This window comes from Danio rerio, chromosome 8 (assembly GCF_049306965.1).
Source record: "Danio rerio strain Tuebingen ecotype United States chromosome 8, GRCz12tu, whole genome shotgun sequence".
Classification (NCBI taxonomy): domain Eukaryota; kingdom Metazoa; phylum Chordata; class Actinopteri; order Cypriniformes; family Danionidae; genus Danio; species Danio rerio.
This window is the reverse complement of record NC_133183.1, coordinates 31762808-31783503: the sequence shown is the minus strand read 5'-3', so window position 1 is coordinate 31783503 and position 20696 is coordinate 31762808. Positions and strand designations below refer to the sequence as shown.

The following is a 20696-nucleotide window of genomic DNA, read 5'->3' as shown; positions in this document are numbered from 1 at the left end:
ATATATATATGTTTATTATTTTGTTAAAGAATATTTACTATAAAGGCATTGAATTGTTCAAACACCTCAAGGACATATCTTTGAAAAAAATGTAAATGAATAACAGTTTTGCTTTTGATGATTGGTATGGGTGTTTTTGGTTGGTTTATAACACAAAGTGCAAATAAAATCTTTTGTTTTTTGAGCAAAATTTTAGTTACAATTTCATAACTTTATCTCACAAACAAAAGAAAGCTATAGTAGGCCATTTGAGAAAGTGTGAGAAAAACTATGACCTGTACAACATGTTTGTAACTCTAATTTAACCCTACCCTATCCATCTCCATAACTAACCCTAAACTACATTAACCTTGTCCGTAACTAACCCTAACTTACAATAACCCTAATCTTAAACCTAACTCCAGTAGTTAAGTCTGTGAACAGTATTATCTGTGCAGTAATGTGATTGGCTTTGAAAGGTGCAATGATATTAGGGTATATGGAGAACTCCTTCAGAAATTCTACAAGGAACATATGGAAATCCTACATAAAACATGCTGGACTCCTGCAGAAATCCTACAGGGAACATGCAAGACCCCTGCAGGAATCCTACAAGAAACATATGGGAATTCAACAGGGAACATATGAGAATTCAAAAAACATGTAGCAATCCTACAGGGAACCTGCAGGATTCCTGCAGAAATCATACAAAAAAGAGGTAGAAATCCTACACAGAACATGGAGGACTTCCTATGAAATCCTACATGGATTATGCAGTAATCCTACAGGGAACATGTAGAACCCCTGCATAATTCTTAGAGGAAACATGCAAGATTCCAGCAGGAATCCTACCAAAAAATAAAATAAATAAATCCTACTTAGAACATGCAGGACTCAGAAACGGAATGTGCAGGACTAATGCAGGAATCCTACTGGGAACATGCAGGACTCCTACACGGAATATTCCATAACTACTACAGGAATCCTACAAGAAACATAGAGGTATGCAACAAGGGACTTGCAAGATTCCTACAGATAACATTTGGGACTCCTGCAGGAATCCTACAAGTAACAGGTAGAAATCCTACGCGGAACATGCAGGACTTATGAAATCCTATATGAAAAATACAGTAACCCTTCAGGGAACATGTAGAACTCATGCATGAATCTTTCTTGGGACATGCAGGAATCCTACAGTGAACATGCAGGACTTCTGCAGGAATCCTACAAAAACATGAAGAAATATTACAGGGAACATTCAAGACAACTGCAGAAATTTTAGAAGGATCATGCAGGAATCATACAAAGAACATGCTGAATTTGTGCATGAATTTAACAGAAAACATGCAGGACTCATAAAAGTTGCCTGTGAAGTATATACAGTACTATAAATGCAGAAATATAAGGTATTTTAACTGTAAAAACTGTAAACTATCATCCTGTTCTGTGGGAAATTTCAGTTCTACTAGACTCCAGCAGGATCTCTGACCTCACACAGTAATTGTTTTGTATTTTTACATTTATTTAGCTAAAAGGTTAAGCAACCACCAAGCATACTCAAGATAAACATAAACAAGAGGAGCTCCAGAAGATGTAAAGACAACAATTCCCATGATTCCACACCCATTTATGGCATCATCAAACGATGACTTTGTTTTCAATATGCTCTCTCTAGAGACAAAACAATGTTAAACTATTTTGCAACGTCAAGAGTTCAATTAACTCAAAATCATATTCATTCATTCATTTTATGTTTAGCTTAGTCCCTTTATTAATCTGGGGTCGCCACAGCGGAATGAACCACCAACATATCCAACATATGTTTTACACAGAGGATGCCCTTCCAGCCCTTTCCATTACTGGGAAACACACATACATTTGCATTCACACACACACGCAACCGACAATTTAGCTTACCCAATTCACCTATAGCGCATGTCTTTGGACTTTTGGGGGAAACCGGAGTACCTGGAGGTAACCCACGTGAAGACAGGGAGCACATGCAAACTCTATACAGAAATGCCAACTGACCCAGCCGAGGCTCAAACCAGCAACCTTCTCGCTGTGAGGCAAGGGCATTACCCACTGCGCCACCGCATCACCCAAAATCACATTCAACTATTGTAATTGAACATTCAACAATTGTTCAACAATTGTTCACCAGTGCTCTTTTCAGTCTGAAAAAAGATGAATGATGTGTGAACTAAATAATGGCCATTTACAAAACACAAACAGGCACTCAATTTGATTGACAGCAATGGATTTAGTCTCAAACTGCACTCAACAGGCAAGTAAACTATTTGCTAAATAATGCCTTACACTACTGAATTACAGCAAAACAGTCATTTGTAACTTTAAACATTACTTTTCTAACTTGTTACTCACTACACAGTAGAGGAGAAAAACATAGGTGCATTACAATTCAATAATACATATTCAGTATTGAATGTGAAAGTCGTCAGGTTGTTTACTGAAATTCTCAATTTATTTTAACATTATATTTACTTAAATATTTTACTCTTTTATTTTTTAAGGTCTGTAACCATCTCACGTTAGTCATACTACTTAATTTGATATGGCAAGCATCAGGCATCACTCTACTAAAGTGGAAAGTACAAATCAATAATCTGGTGGTTTATGACAATCAACATTCTTTTTGACTCTTTAAGCTTTTAAGTGGTTTGGAAAAACATGAGTGCATCAGGCCTCATGCCAGAATAAAAAAGGAAAGTACATCAAGAGTACATCTTCAATATTGAATGTGAAAGTTGCCAGCTAAACCTTTTCAGAAGTCCACACCCCGTTGACTGAAATACATAGCCTTTTTTTCTAGTGCTGCATTGCCACAGACCTTATTTGGCAACCATGGAGTCAAGAGCATTCACTGTTCGGATGCTCATCTTTTTTATTAGTGTCAGTGATCTTTGTCCCCTTATTCATCCATGTAATGGACTTCATTCGTGTCATAAAAATGCAAGTTTGACAGCACTGGATGTTTTACCAGGTGGAGGCTGGGATAACCTGCGCAACATAGACAAGGGACGAGTGATGAATCTGAGCTACTCCCGGTGTCAGACCACAGAAGATGGAGTCTATCTCATTCCAGATGAAGTCTTTGTTATTCCAAAGAAAGAGGGTGCAGTGGAAACAAACTCAGAGATCATCATGTCATGGATGAATCACACAAGCTCTACCTCAAGCTCCATCAATGCAGACGTTTCCTTCCTTTCGGCGCTCAATGGTAAATACTCAGAAGAATATCGACACATGAAAACTCGCCAAGTGAAAGACAATTCTGTGACATCACGAGTTCAAGTAAGTCAAAATCAAATTTAACTATTGTAATTAAACATTCAACATTTGTTCACCATTACTATTATCAGTCTAAAAAAGATGAATGTGTGTGAACTTTAAAAGTTAGCCATTTCTTTTTCAAATGATTCTAAAGGTTTAATTAAACCTTCAAAATATGAGAAATATCTTATATTTGAAAGACAAAATATATAACCTGGTTAATGAATTTTTTTTCCCAATGTATTAAGCATACACTGACAACAGTATATGCAGTTAAAGGGCACCTATTATGAAAATCGTCTTTTGTAAGCTGTCTGGAAAGAACTGTGTGTAGGTATAGTGTGTCCACTGTCATATCGGAGTGATAAGTCTCTTTTTGAAATTTCTTGACGTAAAATAGGATCCAAACCCTCCCATTTTGAGGCCGATATGACATATTAGTGCTGTTTCCCCGTGTATTAATATGTCTCCGTATTAGGCGTATAATCTTATCAATAAGACAAGAAGTGCACAAATCAAACAGGATTGAAAGATCTATTCAGCTCGCTGGATCATCAATCATCATCAAATATGTCAACTTACACAAACCCTAAACCCAATCCTAACCCCAACCTAGCAGCCTACTTATAATCTATTGAGAACTAGTTGGCATGTAAATGCAATGTAACTTAAATTCAACAAATGGACCATCAAAAAAAGTGTGACCTAAATATGTACCTAAATCAAGTTTTTTTTTGTTTACATGTTAATTTCTAAAACCTATTTCATCTATTTTGTTTCTTTTTTTTTTAGGTTCGAAACCATCGGTAACGCTTTCTTTTACAACCCGCAAAGTACCGCGTAAGTACAGTGAAATTACAGTGTACTTTTCTGTACGTACTGTGTAAGTATAATGAACGTATGTGTAGGTATGAGGGAACAAATCGTAATGCTTGGGTAAAAAGGGGGTAACAACCAGATGTTCATCACGAAAATGACCGCGTAAGTACAGTGAAATAACGGTGTACTTTTCTGTACCTATAGTGTAAGTATAAATAACGTTTACGTAAGTATAAGGGAACAAACTGTAATGCTCGGGTAATAAGGGGGTAGCATCCAGATATTCAGCATGAAAGGTACCGCGTAAGTACAGTGAAATAACGTTGTACTTTTCTTTAAATTGCAAAAGAACAAACCATAATGTTTGCGTAAAAGGGGAGTAACAATAAGATATCCATCACGCAAAGAAGTATATTAAGTTTACGATGTACATTTCTTCAAGTATTGTATACATATAAAGAATTATGCAAGGATGGTGACAACCTATTGCTATCTGCAAATGTACTGTATATGCACCTGCGTGAGTACATTAGTACTCTTATTCAGTGCTTGGGTTTTATATAGGGTGTTTAATGAATAAAAGGTTTACAACCTGTGAAATTATGAACCCTTATTGTATACTGTATGTATTTTAAATCTGCAATTCAATATAACATATATTTCCATACACTACTTACCTTATGTTTACTCGTCGATCTCACCAAAGCCATCAATGTCTCCATAACTCACTATCAACAAATAACTTTGCATGACATAGGCCTACCGTCAGGGTTCAATGCAGATTAAAACAGGCTCGCATCTTTACTGCTGTTGCACAGGGGGGCTAACTGTTGCATTTCAGTAAATGTATAGCTGATGCTTTATAGAAAAATCTAGTAATTTGGTCTTCAAACAATAAAAACTGCTGCTGTAGTTTACTCTGTTCTTAGTGTTCAAGTATACACTAGTATGTTAAAGTTCAGCTTCTTCCCTCTTTGTTCCCTGTAGTTAAAGGGTAAATACAGTATTTGTTCCCTCCTTGTTCCCTGTACTTACAGGGTAAATACCACATTTGAGGGTTGTAAATTAAAGTGAAGCTTTGTTCCTCCCTTGTTCCCTGTACTTACAGGGTAAATACCACATTTGAGGGTTGTAAATTAAAGTGAAGCTTTGTTCCTCTCTTGTTACCTCCTTGTTACCTGTACTTACAGGGTAAATACCACATTTGAGGGTTGTAAATTAAAGTGAAGCTTTGTTCCTCTCTTGTTACCTCCTTGTTCCCTGTACTTACAGGGTAAATACCACATTTGAGGGTTGTAAATTAAAGTGAAGCTTTGTTCCTCCCTTGTTACCTGTACTTACAGGGTAAATACCACATTTGAGGGTTGTAAATTAAAGTGAAGCTTTGTTCCTCTCTTGTTACCTCCTTGTTACCTGTACTTACAGGGTAAATACCACATTTGAGGGTTGTAAATTAAAGTGAAGCTTTATTCCTCTCTTGTTACCTCCTTGTTACCTGTACTTACAGGGTAAATACCACATTTGAGGGTTGTAAATTAAAGTGAAGCTTTGTTCCTCTCTTGTTACCTCCTTGTTACCTGTACTTACAGGGTAAATACCACATTTGAGGGTTGTAAATTAAAGTGAAGCTTTGTTCCTCCCTTGTTACCCCCTTGTTCCCTGTACTTACAGGGTAAATACCACATTTGAGGGTTGTAAATTAAAGTGAAGCTTTGTTCCTCTCTTGTTACCTGTAGTTAAAGGGTAAATACAACATTTGTTCCCCCCTTGTTCCCTTTAGTTTACAATGTAAAATCTTGAAGGCAGTGAAATAAATATACAAACACACAATATATTTCTTCTTTACTTTGTAACCTTTATTTTAATAAATAAGCATTTTAAAAGACTTCATATTAATCAAACATTGTCTTGTCTATCATTGCCTATACTCATTCATTTTCTCTTCGGCTTTGTCCTTTTGTTAATCTGGGGTCGCCACAGTGGAATAAACCACCATCTTATCCAGCATATGTTTTACGCAGTGGATGCCCTTCCAGCTGCAACCCATCTCTGGGAAACATCCATACACACTCACTCACACGCATTCACTACGGACAATTTAGTCTACCCAATTCACCTGTACCGCATGTCTTTGGACTGTGAGGGAAACCGGAGCACCCGGAGGAAACCCACGCGAACGCAGGGAGAACTCCATGCAGAAACCTTCTTGATGTGAGGAAACAGCACTACCTACTGTGCCACCGTGTTGCCACCCAGCTGCAACCCATCACTGGGAAACATCCATACATACTCATTCACACACATACACTACGGACAATTTTACCTTACCCAATGTCACCACATATTTTTGGACTTGTGGGAGCACCCGGAGGAAACCCACGCTAACATGGGGAGAACATGCAAACTCCACACAGAAATGCCAACTGACCCAGCCGAGGCTCGAACCAGCGACCTTCTTGCTGTGAGGCGATTGTGCTACCCACTGCACCTGCCTATACTCAAACAGCAAAATAACACATTATTTCCTTCCCCCTTTTTTTCTGGCATCTCTTGCTTGGCTTCCTCTTCTGCTCTTCTCAGCTTCCACTGAGGACTCTGATGGTGAGTGGCTGATGAAATCCCATGGGTCTTGCTGCTCTGCATTTATATAAAATATATGAACAGACAGAAAGGCTTTTAGTAAGCTATAGACATGTTTATTTTGATGTTTAATGTGTGTGTAGTGGTTGTCCAACAATTTCACATACTAAACATTTACAGATACCATACAGACACTATACATTATTATCAAACAAAAGTACTATCATCAGATCATATGGGAGATTGTGATCATTTATAGTGATAATAATTAAAGTGCAGAGGGGAAAAGGCTTAAATATATGTGCAGGCAGTATAGACTTTGAAGTAAAGATTATTTGCAGTTCAGTGTACATATTTGAATTCTGTGTCACTCATTAAATGGTAAGTAAATGTAACGTTTGGGTTAACTACCCCTAAGGTTAGTTTTTGATTAAAGTACATGTCTTAACCCATCATTAGTCCTAAATAAAGTGAAAGATAACATAATATGGTTGATGTACTGTTATGGACCCTTTTTACATTTCAGCGCAGTGAATGGGAAAGTACAACACATTTTTTTTACAATCTTCTTTGCTCAAATAAAATGAAAACTTTACGATGGTGTTGTCTCGACAATTAGAAAAATAAAAATATAGTGTGAAACTGATAACGCCAGCAAGAAGAGAGAATAACTTCTAATTTACTCATGACCATAGACACTGTTTGAAACACCTCGCACATGTAATCATATTATATAATGCATACGTAGATACAAATAAATGTTATTTTATAAAAAAATCAAATAAAAAACTCAAGGATTTTAGATCCTGATGATCGTTAAACGCGTCATAACAGTGTTGTGAAAAGGGTGTAATTGTTAAAAATAGGTACAAACATTAGATATAAACAAAAACCTAAACAAACACTTCTATGTACATAACGTCATAAAAATACTTGTTTTATTTACCTCGCGCTGCCGTCCTTGTACTGCCGTGAACAGGAAATTCTGGGAATGGAGGACGGAGAGTTGAATCGATTCGTCTTCAACAAACCGATCAGTGTGACATCAAAACATCGCGAGAACAACAGACAGCTCCGTGTGCATTTGAATCCATCTCGCGATATTGTATCACTTCAGGTACGCGCCTACTGATTCGTTGATTCAAACGAGTTGTGAATCAAGAAGCCTCTAAAGATCCGAATCAAACTGCAGCAGCACGCCACGAGGTTTTGCTCAGACTTTTGGGACGTTTGGAATTGCTCCGTCTTGTCACCATGTAACACATGTGAGTAAATCGTTGTCAGTAAATAAGGCTATTGTTACGATTAGAAATTGTGCATTAACCAGATTATATTTATTTTGTTTCATTTGTTTTTAGCGTAACATTAACGTTAGTTCATGGCCGAATCTAAACGGCCAGCAGCGAATATTTACCAATGTTTACTGTCGTTTACTTTGCACATCTTAGAAATGTTGCCAAAGTTCCTATGGATTTAGTTTCTTCATGTCATTCCAGAAAGACTGGATGATGAGCAGGTCAGATCTCTGTGGCTGTTGTCATACTGACTGTGCAGACGATTTTCTCCCTTTATACGTTAATTACAGCAAAGTTAATGACAAAATTAATGTTTGGAAATGTAAATTGATATTTTCTGTAGCATGCCAGTTTGATATATCAATAGCCCCCCACCCAATTACTAGTAACGTTTGCCTAGGACTTTAGCACAGTAGCCTACTATTTAAGCCTTTTCCCCTCTGCGCTTTAATTATTATCACTATAAATGATCACAATCTCCCATATGATCTGATGATAGTACTTTTGTTTGATAATAATGTATAGTGTCTGTATGGTATCTGTAAATGTTTAGTATGTGAAATTGTTGGACAACCACTACACACACATTAAACATCAAAATAATCATGTCTATAGCTTACTAAAAGCCTTTATGTCTGTTCATATATTTTATATAAATGCAGAGCAGCAAGACCCATGGGATTTCATCAGCCACTCACCATCAGAGTCCTCAGTGGAAGCTGAGAAGAGCAGAAGAGGAAGCCAAGCAAGAGATGCCAGAAAAAAAGGGGGAAGGAAATAATGTGTTATTTTGCTGTTTGAGTATAGGCAGGTGCAGTGGGTAGCACAATCGCCTCACAGCAAGAAGGTCGCTGGTTCGAGCCTCGGCTGGGTCAGTTGGCATTTCTGTGTGGAGTTTGCATGTTCTCCCCATGTTAGCGTGGGTTTCCTCCGGGTGCTCCCACAAGTCCAAAAATATGTGGTGACATTGGGTAAGGTAAAATTGTCCGTAGTGTATGTGTGTGAATGAGTATGTATGGATGTTTCCCAGTGATGGGTTGCAGCTGGGTGGCAACACGGTGGCACAGTAGGTAGTGCTGTTTCCTCACATCAAGAAGGTTTCTGCATGGAGTTCTCCCTGCGTTCGCGTGGGTTTCCTCCGGGTGCTCCGGTTTCCCTCACAGTCCAAAGACATGCGGTACAGGTGAATTGGGTAGACTAAATTGTCCGTAGTGAATGCGTGTGAGTGAGTGTGTATGGATGTTTCCCAGAGATGGGTTGCAGCTGGAAGGGCATCCACTGCGTAAAACATATGCTGGATAAGATGGTGGTTTATTCCACTGTGGCGACCCCAGATTAACAAAAGGACAAAGCCGAAGAGAAAATGAATGAGTATAGGCAATGATAGACAAGACAATGTTTGATTAATATGAAGTCTTTTAAAATGCTTATTTATTAAAATAAAGGTTACAAAGTAAAGAAGAAATATATTGTGTGTTTGTATATTTATTTCACTGCCTTCAAGATTTTACATTGTAAACTAAAGGGAACAAGGGGGGAACAAATGTTGTATTTACCCTTTAACTACAGGTAACAAGAGGGGAACAAAGCTTCACTTTAATTTACAACCCTCAAATGTGGTATTTACCCTGTAAGTACAGGTAACAAGGAGGTAACAAGAGAGGAATAAAGCTTCACTTTAATTTACAACCCTCAAATGTGGTATTTACCCTGTAAGTACAGGTAACAAGGAGGTAACAAGAGAGGAACAAAGCTTCACTTTAATTTACAACCCTCAAATGTGGTATTTACCCTGTAAGTACAGGTAACAAGGGAGGAACAAAGCTTCACTTTAATTTACAACCCTCAAATGTGGTATTTACCCTGTAAGTACAGGGAACAAGGAGGTAACAAGTGAGGAACAAAGCTTCACTTTAATTTACAACCCTCAAATGTGGTATTTACCCTGTAAGTACAGGTAACAAGGGAGGAACAAAGCTTCACTTTAATTTACAACCCTCAAATGTGGTATTTACCCTGTAAGTACAGGGAACAAGGAGGTAACAAGTGAGGAACAAAGCTTCACTTTAATTTACAACCCTCAAATGTGGTATTTACCCTGTAAGTACAGGTAACAAGGAGGTAACAAGAGAGGAACAAAGCTTCACTTTAATTTACAACCCTCAAATGTGGTATTTACCCTGTAAGTACAGGGAACAAGGGAGGAACAAAGCTTCACTTTAATTTACAACCCTCAAATGTGGTATTTACCCTGTAAGTACAGGGAACAAGGAGGGAACAAATACTGTATTTACCCTTTAACTACAGGGAACAAAGAGGGAAGAAGCTGAACTTTAACATACTAGTGTATACTTGAACACTAAGAACAGAGTAAACTACAGCAGCAGTTTTTATTGTTTGAAGACCAAATTACTAGATTTTTCTATAAAGCATCAGCTATACATTTACTGAAATGCAACAGTTAGCCCCCCTGTGCAACAGCAGTAAAGATGCGAGCCTGTTTTAATCTGCATTGAACCCTGACGGTAGGCCTATATCATGCAAAGTTATTTGTTGATAGTGAGTGAGTTATGGAGACATTGATGGCTTTGGTGAGATCGACGAGTAAACATAAGGTAAGTAGTGTATGGAAATATATGTTATATTGAATTGCAGATTTAAAATACATACAGTATACAATAAGGGTTCATAATTTCACAGGTTGTAAACCTTTTATTCATTAAACACCCTATATAAAACCCAAGCACTGAATAAGAGTACTAATGTACTCACGCAGGTGCATATACAGTACATTTGCAGATAGCAATAGGTTGTCACCATCCTTGCATAATTCTTTATATGTATACAATACTTGAAGAAATGTACATCGTAAACTTAATATACTTCTTTGTGTGATGGATATCTTATTGTTACTCCCGTTTTACGCAAACATTATGGTTTGTTCTTTTGCAATTTAAAGAAAAGTACAACGTTATTTCACTGTACTTACGCGGTACCTTTTATGCTAAATATCTGGTTGTTATCCCCTTATTACCCGAGCATTACAGTTTGTTCCCTTATACTTACGTAAACGTTATTTATACTTACACTATAGGTACAGAAAAGTACACCGTTATTTCACTGTACTTACGCGGTCATTTTCGTGATGAACATCTGGTTGTTACCCCCTTTTTACCCAAGCATTACGGTTTGTTCCCTCATACCTACACATACGTTCATTATACTTACACAGTACGTACAGAAAAGTACACTGTAATTTCACTGTACTTACGCGGTACTTTGCGGGTTGTAAAAGAAAGCGTTACCAAACCATCTGTACACACTAAAGGTGTATCTTGACTTCATTTTGGACTCCCGTTTTGCTCAGCAGGCACTGGAAATAGCATACGCCATTGAAAATAATCAAACACGCCTAGAAATGTATCTGTCAGAGAAACTTGTACTTAATTATGGCACCCATGTCATCACAAGTGTTGATGCTGGAGCCACTTTGGTGCAAGAAGATTATTTAAAAAGGTCCTATGTCCCTGACAATCAGTCAGATTTGTCCTCTCTTTCTGCAGCAGCAGGCTTGAAGTTCTTCAACAATCTTAAATTTGATGTTGGTGGCAAGGGATCCCAAGACAACACTGCAGTTCAGGAATATCAGAGAATCGTTGCACATTCTGTAATGCTGAGTCATGGAGGAGCTTTATTCTATCCAGGCATTACTCTGCCTAAGTGGCAAGAGAGTACGCTCAATAATCTGGTTGCCATTGACCGTTCTGGGCTGCCGCTGCACTATTTTCTTAATCCATCAACATTCCCAGACCTCCCAACACAAACAGTTAAAAAACTGGCCTCATCAGTTCATCAAGCAATATAACGATACTATAAAGTGAACACCATTCCGGGTTGTGTAAATGTGGATTCCCCAAACTTCAACTTCCAGGCAAATGTAGACGATGCGTCTTGTGAGGGTCTGATCACCAATCTTAGCTTTGGTGGCATGTACCAAAGATGCACTCCATTGACATCAGATGGAGATGCCATCTGTGAAGAGGCAGCACAGAAAAACCCAGCCACTGGTGATTATTCTTGCCCTGAGCATTACAACACCACCTTGTTACACTCTGAGATAGTAGAACGCCAATATAAGGAAAGCTCAACACCTACTGAAGATTGTGGGTTTTTTAAGTGGTTTACTTGTCGTCACCAGAAAAGCGAATATATTACCCATGTCCATCAGGCAAAAGTGGACACTTACTGGTGTTTCACATTTCAGAAAACTCCAGAATACTCTGGCTACCTGTTTGGAGGTCTATATGGACCAGATTTACAAAACCCTCTGACCAAATCCAATAGCTGCCCACCAGACTATTTCACGCTAAAGTTCCTGCCTAATGGCATGAGGATTTGTCTGAGTAATGATTACGAGGCTGGAGCAAGATTCTCTGTACCTTTTGGAGGCTTCTTCAGCTGCTCTTTTGGCAATCCTGCAGCAAATAATCAGTTTCGCTGTCCACTTCAGTTCAGCCAACATCTCGCTGCCATTAGTGATGATTGTCAGGTTTTGTACTGTGTCCAGTCTGGTGTGTTCACTGGTGGCCTGTTAAAACCAGTCCTCCTTCCTCCATATACAAAACCACCAGTAGTCAGCATTTATGCAACAAAGCAGTAGCTCTAGTGACTTAAGGTGATTGTTTAAATGTAAGTGTTGGAAACTAAAGATGATGACACATGGGGCAACATTTAGAGCAATGTCCCAGATCAATTAAATGGAGACTGAAAGTGTACAGCAATGTAGTGGCGCAGTGAGTAGCACGTTCCCCTCACAGCAAGAAGATCGCTGGTTTGAGCCTTGGCTAGGTCAGCTGGCATTTCTGTTTGAAGTTTGCATGTTCTCCCTGTGTTTGCGTGGATTTCCTCTGGGTGCTCCGGTTTACCTTACAAGTCCAAAGATATTTGGTATAGATAAATTGGGTAAGTTAAATTGTTCGTAGTGTATGAGTGTGTGTGAATGAGTGTGTATGGCTATTTCCCAGTGATGTGTTGCGGCTGCAAGGGCATCCACTGTGTAAAACGTATGCTGGATAAGTTGGTGGTTCATTCCGCTGTGGCAACCCTGGACTAATAAAGGGACTGAGCCGAAAAGAAAAAGAATAAATGAATAAAAGTATAGAGTTGTTTCAGCCAGGTCTTTCAGTAACACACTGCATGAGAACATCCTGCATAAAACTACCAGATCCAAAAAGTATAAGTTTAAGATGCAATAAATCTGGTAAAACTGCATTGACTGTCCCACTTTAAATTAACTTTCCTTAATGAATATGTACTTACACTGAAATTAATCATTTGTTTTGATGTACTTATTGTGTAAATGCATGTTTTTACATTGAACGTATGATTGATTAAATACATGCATGTACTGTAATTACATCTGTCATTCATTTCTGAAATTACATCTTTAATTACACTATTGATCATCCCTTACACATTAATCCAACCCTTAAACCTACGCATACTACCAAACCTTTCTCTAACCAAACCCATATAACACATCAAAAGCACCAGATGTGTTTTGCAATGTAATATGAACATAGAAAGTACATAATATTTAAGAAAAGCGAGTCAATTATGAGATACATATTATAAACAGTGATGGCACAAATATACATCAAAAAGCATTTCATTATAAATATTTGGACAAATTTGTTTAAATAAAAAACATTACTGCTGAGGAAATGAAAACGCAAGTAATTTGAAAATACAACAACATTTACAAAATATGATTTCAGATGCAAGATGCTGTTAGATAAAGATAGGAAGTAGACTCCTTGGGCACATGTAATATTCTGAAACTTGGCTAGCAGTTAAATTGTACGCTTTGTTCGTAATTGATCATCACAGTTTGACATTATTATAATTATATATTTGTTAAATTTATAAATTGTTTTTAAATAAACTTTATGCAAACTGTGCCAGCCTCCAATTGATGTACTGCTGTAACTGGTATTCCTTTCTTCAGAAAATAAATGAATTAACCTATTTTACATCACTCTTAAGCAGGTCGCACACCAGAAGCGCCGCTCGGCGCCGCGACACGGCGCGTACATGACAGTTTAAAGCAGGTCGCACACCAGAAGCGCCGCTCGGCGCCGCGACACGGCGCGTACATGACAGTTTAAAGTATCACACACCAGACGCGCACATTCGAATGATATTTAACATGAAACTAATCAGATGGCGCTCTGTGGCGTGGCTGAAAAATGAACTGCGTCCTGAGCCGTCGCCGGGCGCCGCCGACAGCCGCCGACTTGCGGCGTCGGTGTGTGTATCCTGATAGAAACCTATGTTTAGAATTCTAAAATACATGGCGCTGCGTGGCGCTGCGCGGCGTGCGCCGAGCGGCGCTTCTGGTGTGCAACCTGCTTTAGGTTGTTGTGTCCTTCTGTTGGCTGGAAGAAAGAGCAAGCAAACAGTCAATATAGGCTCATTCTGAAAACGTAGCCCTACAAACATTTCTATAGATCGCGAAATATGAAGCAAGAAGTATGTATGACTAAATTTCATATTTAAAACGAATGATAGGCCGGTATGACGCTGTTCCTATATGAGCTTAACAGCTGGCTTTCCTGCTGTTACCAGTTTGTCCTATAAGTTTGTAGTGTACATCAACGGACTTGAGATGCAGAGGTGAGTTGGTTACAATGACAGGGTTTGAGTTTGCTGAAGAACGGTTCCAGAAAGCAGGTAAGACAAAAACAGAATCTAAAAAATAAAATAAACAAGTAAAAAAACAGGGTGAGAATGTGGTAAAATCTGAAAACATGTTAAAAATCAGGTGAGGGTTTTTTCTTCTTGAAAATGGTCAGTTGGTTTTAGTGAAGTGTGTGGGAGGGTCAATCAATACAATTTGTTGGGTTTAGGTAAGGAAGAGGGTGAGTTCATCAGCCAGCCAAACAGTCAGTCAACAGCAACCTCAAATTTGATATCTGAAAAAAGCGTACACAGTGGCCAGTGGTGGATTTACGAAAACAAAAACCTCAAAAAAAAAAAAAAAAACATGCCTCCAGGGTCATATTTGGAGGTCTCCAGATATTTACATAGAGGAATTTTTTTAGAATGAGCCTGGGTAGCAAATGGTAGTGTATAAAGACTAGGGGACTGAACACAAGGTGGTGCAGAGATTCAAATGGTTAAACAACAGAACAAATGTAAAATTTGTGATGCAATGTGTTTAAACAAGAAAAAGAAAAATGAAACTGAAAGCTGAACAGAACCAGAGGTGCAAACACAAGAGGAAACAAGAGAACGGAATTAGACATACGTGGTGATAATCCATAACTAGGCTAACAATAAAACAAGGCAGGCTATACTGGAAAGAAATATCGAAAACAAAGACACACAAACTCAGAAATCATCATGTCATGGATGGACCTGACAAGTTCCACTTCAAACTCTGTCAATGCAGAAGCTTCCTTTTATTCAGTGCTCAATGGAAAATTTTCTGCTGAACACCAGCGTATGAAGACTCACCAAGTGAAAGAGACTTTTAAATTTAAAAAGTAAATTTCAACTAATAGAGTTTTACCTGGTACTTATTGTAAAAAAAGCTCTTAAAACTATACATAAAGCCTCTACAATTCATATAATTAATGTCATTAATCAACAAGCAGAAGAAATTGCAGATGCTATTAAAAACAATCAAACACGTCTAGCAACTTACCTGTCAGAGAAACTCATTCTTGATTACGGCACTCATGTCATCACAAGTGTTGAGGCAGGTGCCAGTCTGGTGCAAGAAGATTATTTAAAAATGTCTTATATCCTGAAGAATCAGTTAGACTTGTCTTCGGTTTCTGCATCAGCAAGCTTTAACTTCTTTGACAAAGTTAAATTAGATCCCAGTTACAGTGGAGGCCAAAAAACGTCTCAAAATAGTTATTATCAGGGTAACATCACATACTCTTTAATTCAGAGCCACGGAGTGGCTGGGTCCCAGAAAATAGAAAAGAGAAGCCAAGTCTTTAGCTGAACCTGCTCAAGACTCTGCCAGCAAGAATCCAGGAACACCCTTGCCACAACATCCACTATTCATCAAAGGACGTTCCCTTGGACAATAGCTAATCTCCTCAGTTAACAACAAGTGCAAATCACACTAAAAACTAACGTGTGTCAAAAAAAAAAAAACATGCATACTATCTGAAGCATACTACACGTGCAGTAAAAAGTAACTCAAAGTATATGACATGCAAATCAGCAAGAACACATTATATAACACAAAAAAATTTGGAAAATTACCTAGAACAATAAAATGAACAATAAAAACAATGAAATATGGCTCCTACACCTCCAATCTCACAGCATGGAATGCATTCAAACACTTTCATACCCTTTACACAACACCTTTTCCCAATTTTACACCTTTACACCATTCATTACCCACATCCACTTCACTCCACCGAGAACAGGTAAGCCAGCTCTATTAAAAGCCAGTCCAACTCTAAAACCAACCTTCTTGTAAAAGGCATCCAAAAAATGCACCCCTACTTCCCAGATTCTAAGCTGCCCATCACCCTTAATATCCTCTCCGAATGCATTTCCACCCTCCGCAAAGGTTATCAGTGTAGCTGTACAGACAGCATTTTTTGGTTAGATCCTCCGAAATCACTATAATCTGTCATTTCAACCCAAGCATTGACCCCACCATCTCAGATTTAACTTTGTTTGATAAGGAAACTATTTCTTTCCTCATCAAGCAAAGCAGAACAGGTCAATCACTCAAACCACATTTCATTTACTTATTTAATCTTTCCTCCCTTACACATCCCATTCAAAGACTCCTGGCCTTTTTTTTTACATTTTAGGTCCCAAAATCCCAGTCCTCTTTCCCCCTAGTCATGGATGACACCAACCAGCCAGTAACACATTTCTGGTTTCAGAAATACCTTAAAGAAAACCTATATAGCTTCTTCCCTGACATCACTGTTCTTTCTCCCGTGACTGTAAGCAATTCAGTATTAGTGGGGGTCTAGTCCTCCACAAGAGGGCCATCAATTCCTGGTAATAATCTCTTTTTTAACAAACAAATGGTAGATCCTGTGTCTACCAGGGCGCTACAGGGCTGATCAACAACCACACAGTCCAGACCCAGTCCTCTGGGAGGTCTGCTGGCTGTGGGATATTACAAACGGTATTCTAGTTTTCTATCACTAGTATTACTATTCAGCTTAAATGCAATTTAAAGGCTTAACTAGCATAATTACATTGTATTGTTATATAACCAGGGTGTCACAGTGGCTCAATGGGCTCAGTGACCTCACAGTAAGAAGGTATTTGGTTTTAAGAAGGTCAGTTGGCATTTCTGTGTGGAGTTTGCATGTTCTCCTCGTGTTCGCGTGGGTTTCCTCCATGTGCTTCGGTTTTCCCTATAAGTCAAAAGGTGACTTGGGTATGCTAAATTGTCCGTAGTGTATGTGTGTGAATGAGAGTGTATGAATATTCCCCAGTCATGAGTTGCAACTTGCAGCTGGAAGGGCATCCACTGCGTAAAACATATGCTGGATAAATTGGTGGTTCATTTCACTGTGGCGACCCCTGATTAATAAAGGGACTAAGCTGAAAATGAATTAATAAATGAACAATTAGTCTATCAGGCTTTGTTGCTAAAAATAAAAAAAAATAAAAAAACTGAGAAATCATGATTTATGCATGAACTAAGTTGTTGAATGGTCAGTGTATGAGGCACCTAGGCTTTAGCTTCAATTTTTATTGAATTATTTTCAAATCAGTTCCGTATTATGTTGTGAAAAAACCCCTGTAATGTATACTGCAGTACCTTTTAAGTCTGGCTTTCTTTGATATCTTACCAGTTTGCCAAATATGACTAACTATCTCTCTGGGAATGTCTTGACACCGGCAAATACATACTGTAACAGACATGCCAGGCACAAAAGCTTGACAGGCATAACAACAACAACTAAGGAGGGCAGGGGTTAGTGAAAGGTCAATTGTATCTTATTTTGTTCCTAGAGCTACCAAATCTGATCACTGAAGAGAAGTTTTGACTTGGTAGGTGGACCAGGTTTGCCACAGATTATTACACAGTCCTCCCCAAAGCCCTGCCCCACAACCCTCCCTCCAATGAAAGCATAATCCACAGAATAGGTAGTGGACTACTTTATTTAGTCAATGAATACTGCACGGGTGTCACAGTGGGGAAGTGGGTAGCATGATCACCTCACAGCAAGAAGGTCTCTGGTTTGAGCCCCGGCGGGGTCAGTTGGCATTTCTGTCTGGAGTTTGCATGTTCTCTCTGTGTTTGCGTAGGTTTCCTATAGGTCCTCTGGTTTACCTCATTGTCCAAAGACATGCGGTACAGGTGTATTGAATAAGCTAAATTGGCCATAGTGTATGTGTGTGAATGCAAAAGTGTATGGGTGTTTCCCAGTGTTAGGTAACACTTTACAATAACAGCACATGAATAATGATCTATTAATGTGTAAACTAAACATTATTATGAATTAACGATGAGTTAATGCATGCCCTAATCATGAACTAACTTTAACTACAACATGATTCACAAGAGTTTGTGCATAAATAACAGCTACCTTAATTACTTGATAGTACATGTTGTTAATTAATGTATTAATAAACATTTAAGTTTAAGCTAAATATAACCAACATGAACTCATGAGCTGAATATGTATAATTATGTTGTGACTATTTGGAGGGGCACATCATCAATAACTCATCTTTAACTACTCATGAACTTCTGTGTTTAAACTCTTCATGTTAAGGTTGAGAGAACACTTATCAATTGTTATTCAGTATAAACACACTAGACAGGCGTGCATAAGGAGTTCATGAGTAGTTAAGAATCGGTTAATGATGTGCCCCTCCGAGTAAAGTCATGACATAATTATATATTAACAGCTCATGAGTTCATGATGGTCAAATTAAGCATAAACTAATGTGGTAATTAATACATTAACTAACAAACAATCATGTACTAACAATTAAGGTAGTCGTTATTCACACATAAACTCATGTTGTAGTTAAGGTTAGTTCATGATTAGCGCATGCATTAACTCATCATAAGTTCAAGTTAATAAAGTAATGTTTAGTTTACTTAACATCATTATTCATGTATTGTTATTGTAAAATGTTACCATTTATTTGCTTATGATTATGCTAGCATTAAGGTTACCAAAATGCCAGTATACTCCAAAGCAATGACAGAGTAGTGAAGTGCAAGACAGTAACAGATTGCAGTGCATTTTCAAATTTACGTTTCTGAAATGATGACAAGTGAACCTTCGTCAAAAACAAAGTTTATATTATTTGAAAAGATTTTAAAACAACAAATTAAGAACAGCCGCGCAATCTATTCACACAATCGCGTGTTGATGTTTTTATGTGTACAGTTATAATCAATACAATGTTTAAATCAATATAATGTAATAATTTTAAGAAAAACATAATTCTGGTTTTGCAGATTTGTTGACGTACATTTGGTTAGGATAAAACAAGAATACTATAATGCTAATGCAGCTATTACTTTGATTATAGTAGTGATATTTACGGCAAGAAAAATTGTGCCATCACCTTGTCAATCAATGCTCAATTTGATTACAGTTCTGTGATTCCAGTTAGTGTTCTCTTTGTGTTCGCACGGGTTTCCTCCATGTGCTCTGGTTTCCACCACAGTACAGTGTGTCTGAATGAAAGAGTGTATGGGTGTTTCACATTGCTCTGTTGTGGCTAAGGGACTAAGAAGAAGGACAGTAAGTGATTAAGTAATTACAGTTATTGATTATATTGTTGTAATAACCTTACTGAATGTCTACACCATGTTGCAGTGAGCATCAGGTTGTGAAAACAACTGATCCTGACACCACAAGCATAATCAGAGCTATCAGGCCATAAGTTACACCAGCTTTATTCCCTCGAGACTGCTCAAAAGCTGGAATAATTTCAACAGGATTTGCTGGTTGCCATATTCTTGATTGTCCAACCCTCACCCAGGAAACATTACCTTGTGTCATTACAACTACAGAGTTTGACACAGTCATGTCAACCAGTGGTGGGCTTGTATATGGCGGAAGGTGAACAGGTTTTAACTGACCACCACTGAACACACCAGACTGAACACAGTACAACACCTGACAACCATCACTGATGGCAGCGAGTTGTTGGCTGAACTGAGGCGGACAACGAGATTGACCATTTGAGAGAGGGTTGCCAGATTGGCAGCTAAAGAAGCCACCAAAAGGCACTGCTGATTTTGTTGCTTTGACATAATCATTGCTCAAGCAAACCATTATTGCCTTAGACAGAATTGTTTGACTGAAGAAATTTGGAGGACACGTATAAGATCTGGTAAATAGATTGGCCTGATAGATTGGCATAATGGCCTGATAACTTATGGCCTGATAGTTCTGATTACTTTTGTGGTGTCAGGATCAGTTGTTTTGACAACATAAGCTTGATGTAGACATTATAAAAGGTTATTACAACTATATATTTAATGACTGCCATCACAAAATTGTGATTAAATTGAGCAACCATTAAAAAGGTGGTGGGTTTGAAGGATTATTACACATTTTCTTGCCATGAATCTCACTACTATACTATCAAAGTACTAGCTGTGGTAGCATTAAAGTAGTATTAGTGTTAGTAAACTCTTATGTTTTATCTCAACCACAAGAATACTTAAACTAATCCGCAACACCAAATATTCACTGC

The 20696-nt window shown here is 38.1% G+C and overlaps 1 protein-coding gene and 2 long non-coding RNA genes across 3 annotated transcripts; 2 read left to right on the top strand and 1 right to left on the bottom strand.

Annotated features, from left to right (window-relative positions):
• Positions 1-83: 83 nt before the first annotated feature.
• On the top strand, positions 84-20434 carry LOC795715 (macrophage-expressed gene 1 protein). The gene is given in 5 exon segments (XM_068223072.2): positions 84-3298; positions 11267-12623; positions 14595-14642; positions 18279-18324; positions 20339-20434. Coding segments are annotated over 5 exon segments (2001 nt in total). The 5' UTR covers positions 84-2844.
• LOC141375647 (uncharacterized) lies at positions 5927-7665 on the bottom strand. Its single transcript, XR_012384425.1, has 2 exons — positions 7619-7665; positions 5927-6729 (listed from the first exon to the last, which is right to left on the bottom strand). It is a non-coding gene; the product is annotated as an uncharacterized lncRNA (long non-coding RNA).
• On the top strand, positions 7474-9318 carry LOC141375648 (uncharacterized). The gene is made up of 2 exons (XR_012384426.1): positions 7474-7937; positions 8630-9318. It is a non-coding gene; the product is annotated as an uncharacterized lncRNA (long non-coding RNA).
• Positions 20435-20696: the final 262 nt, after the last annotated feature.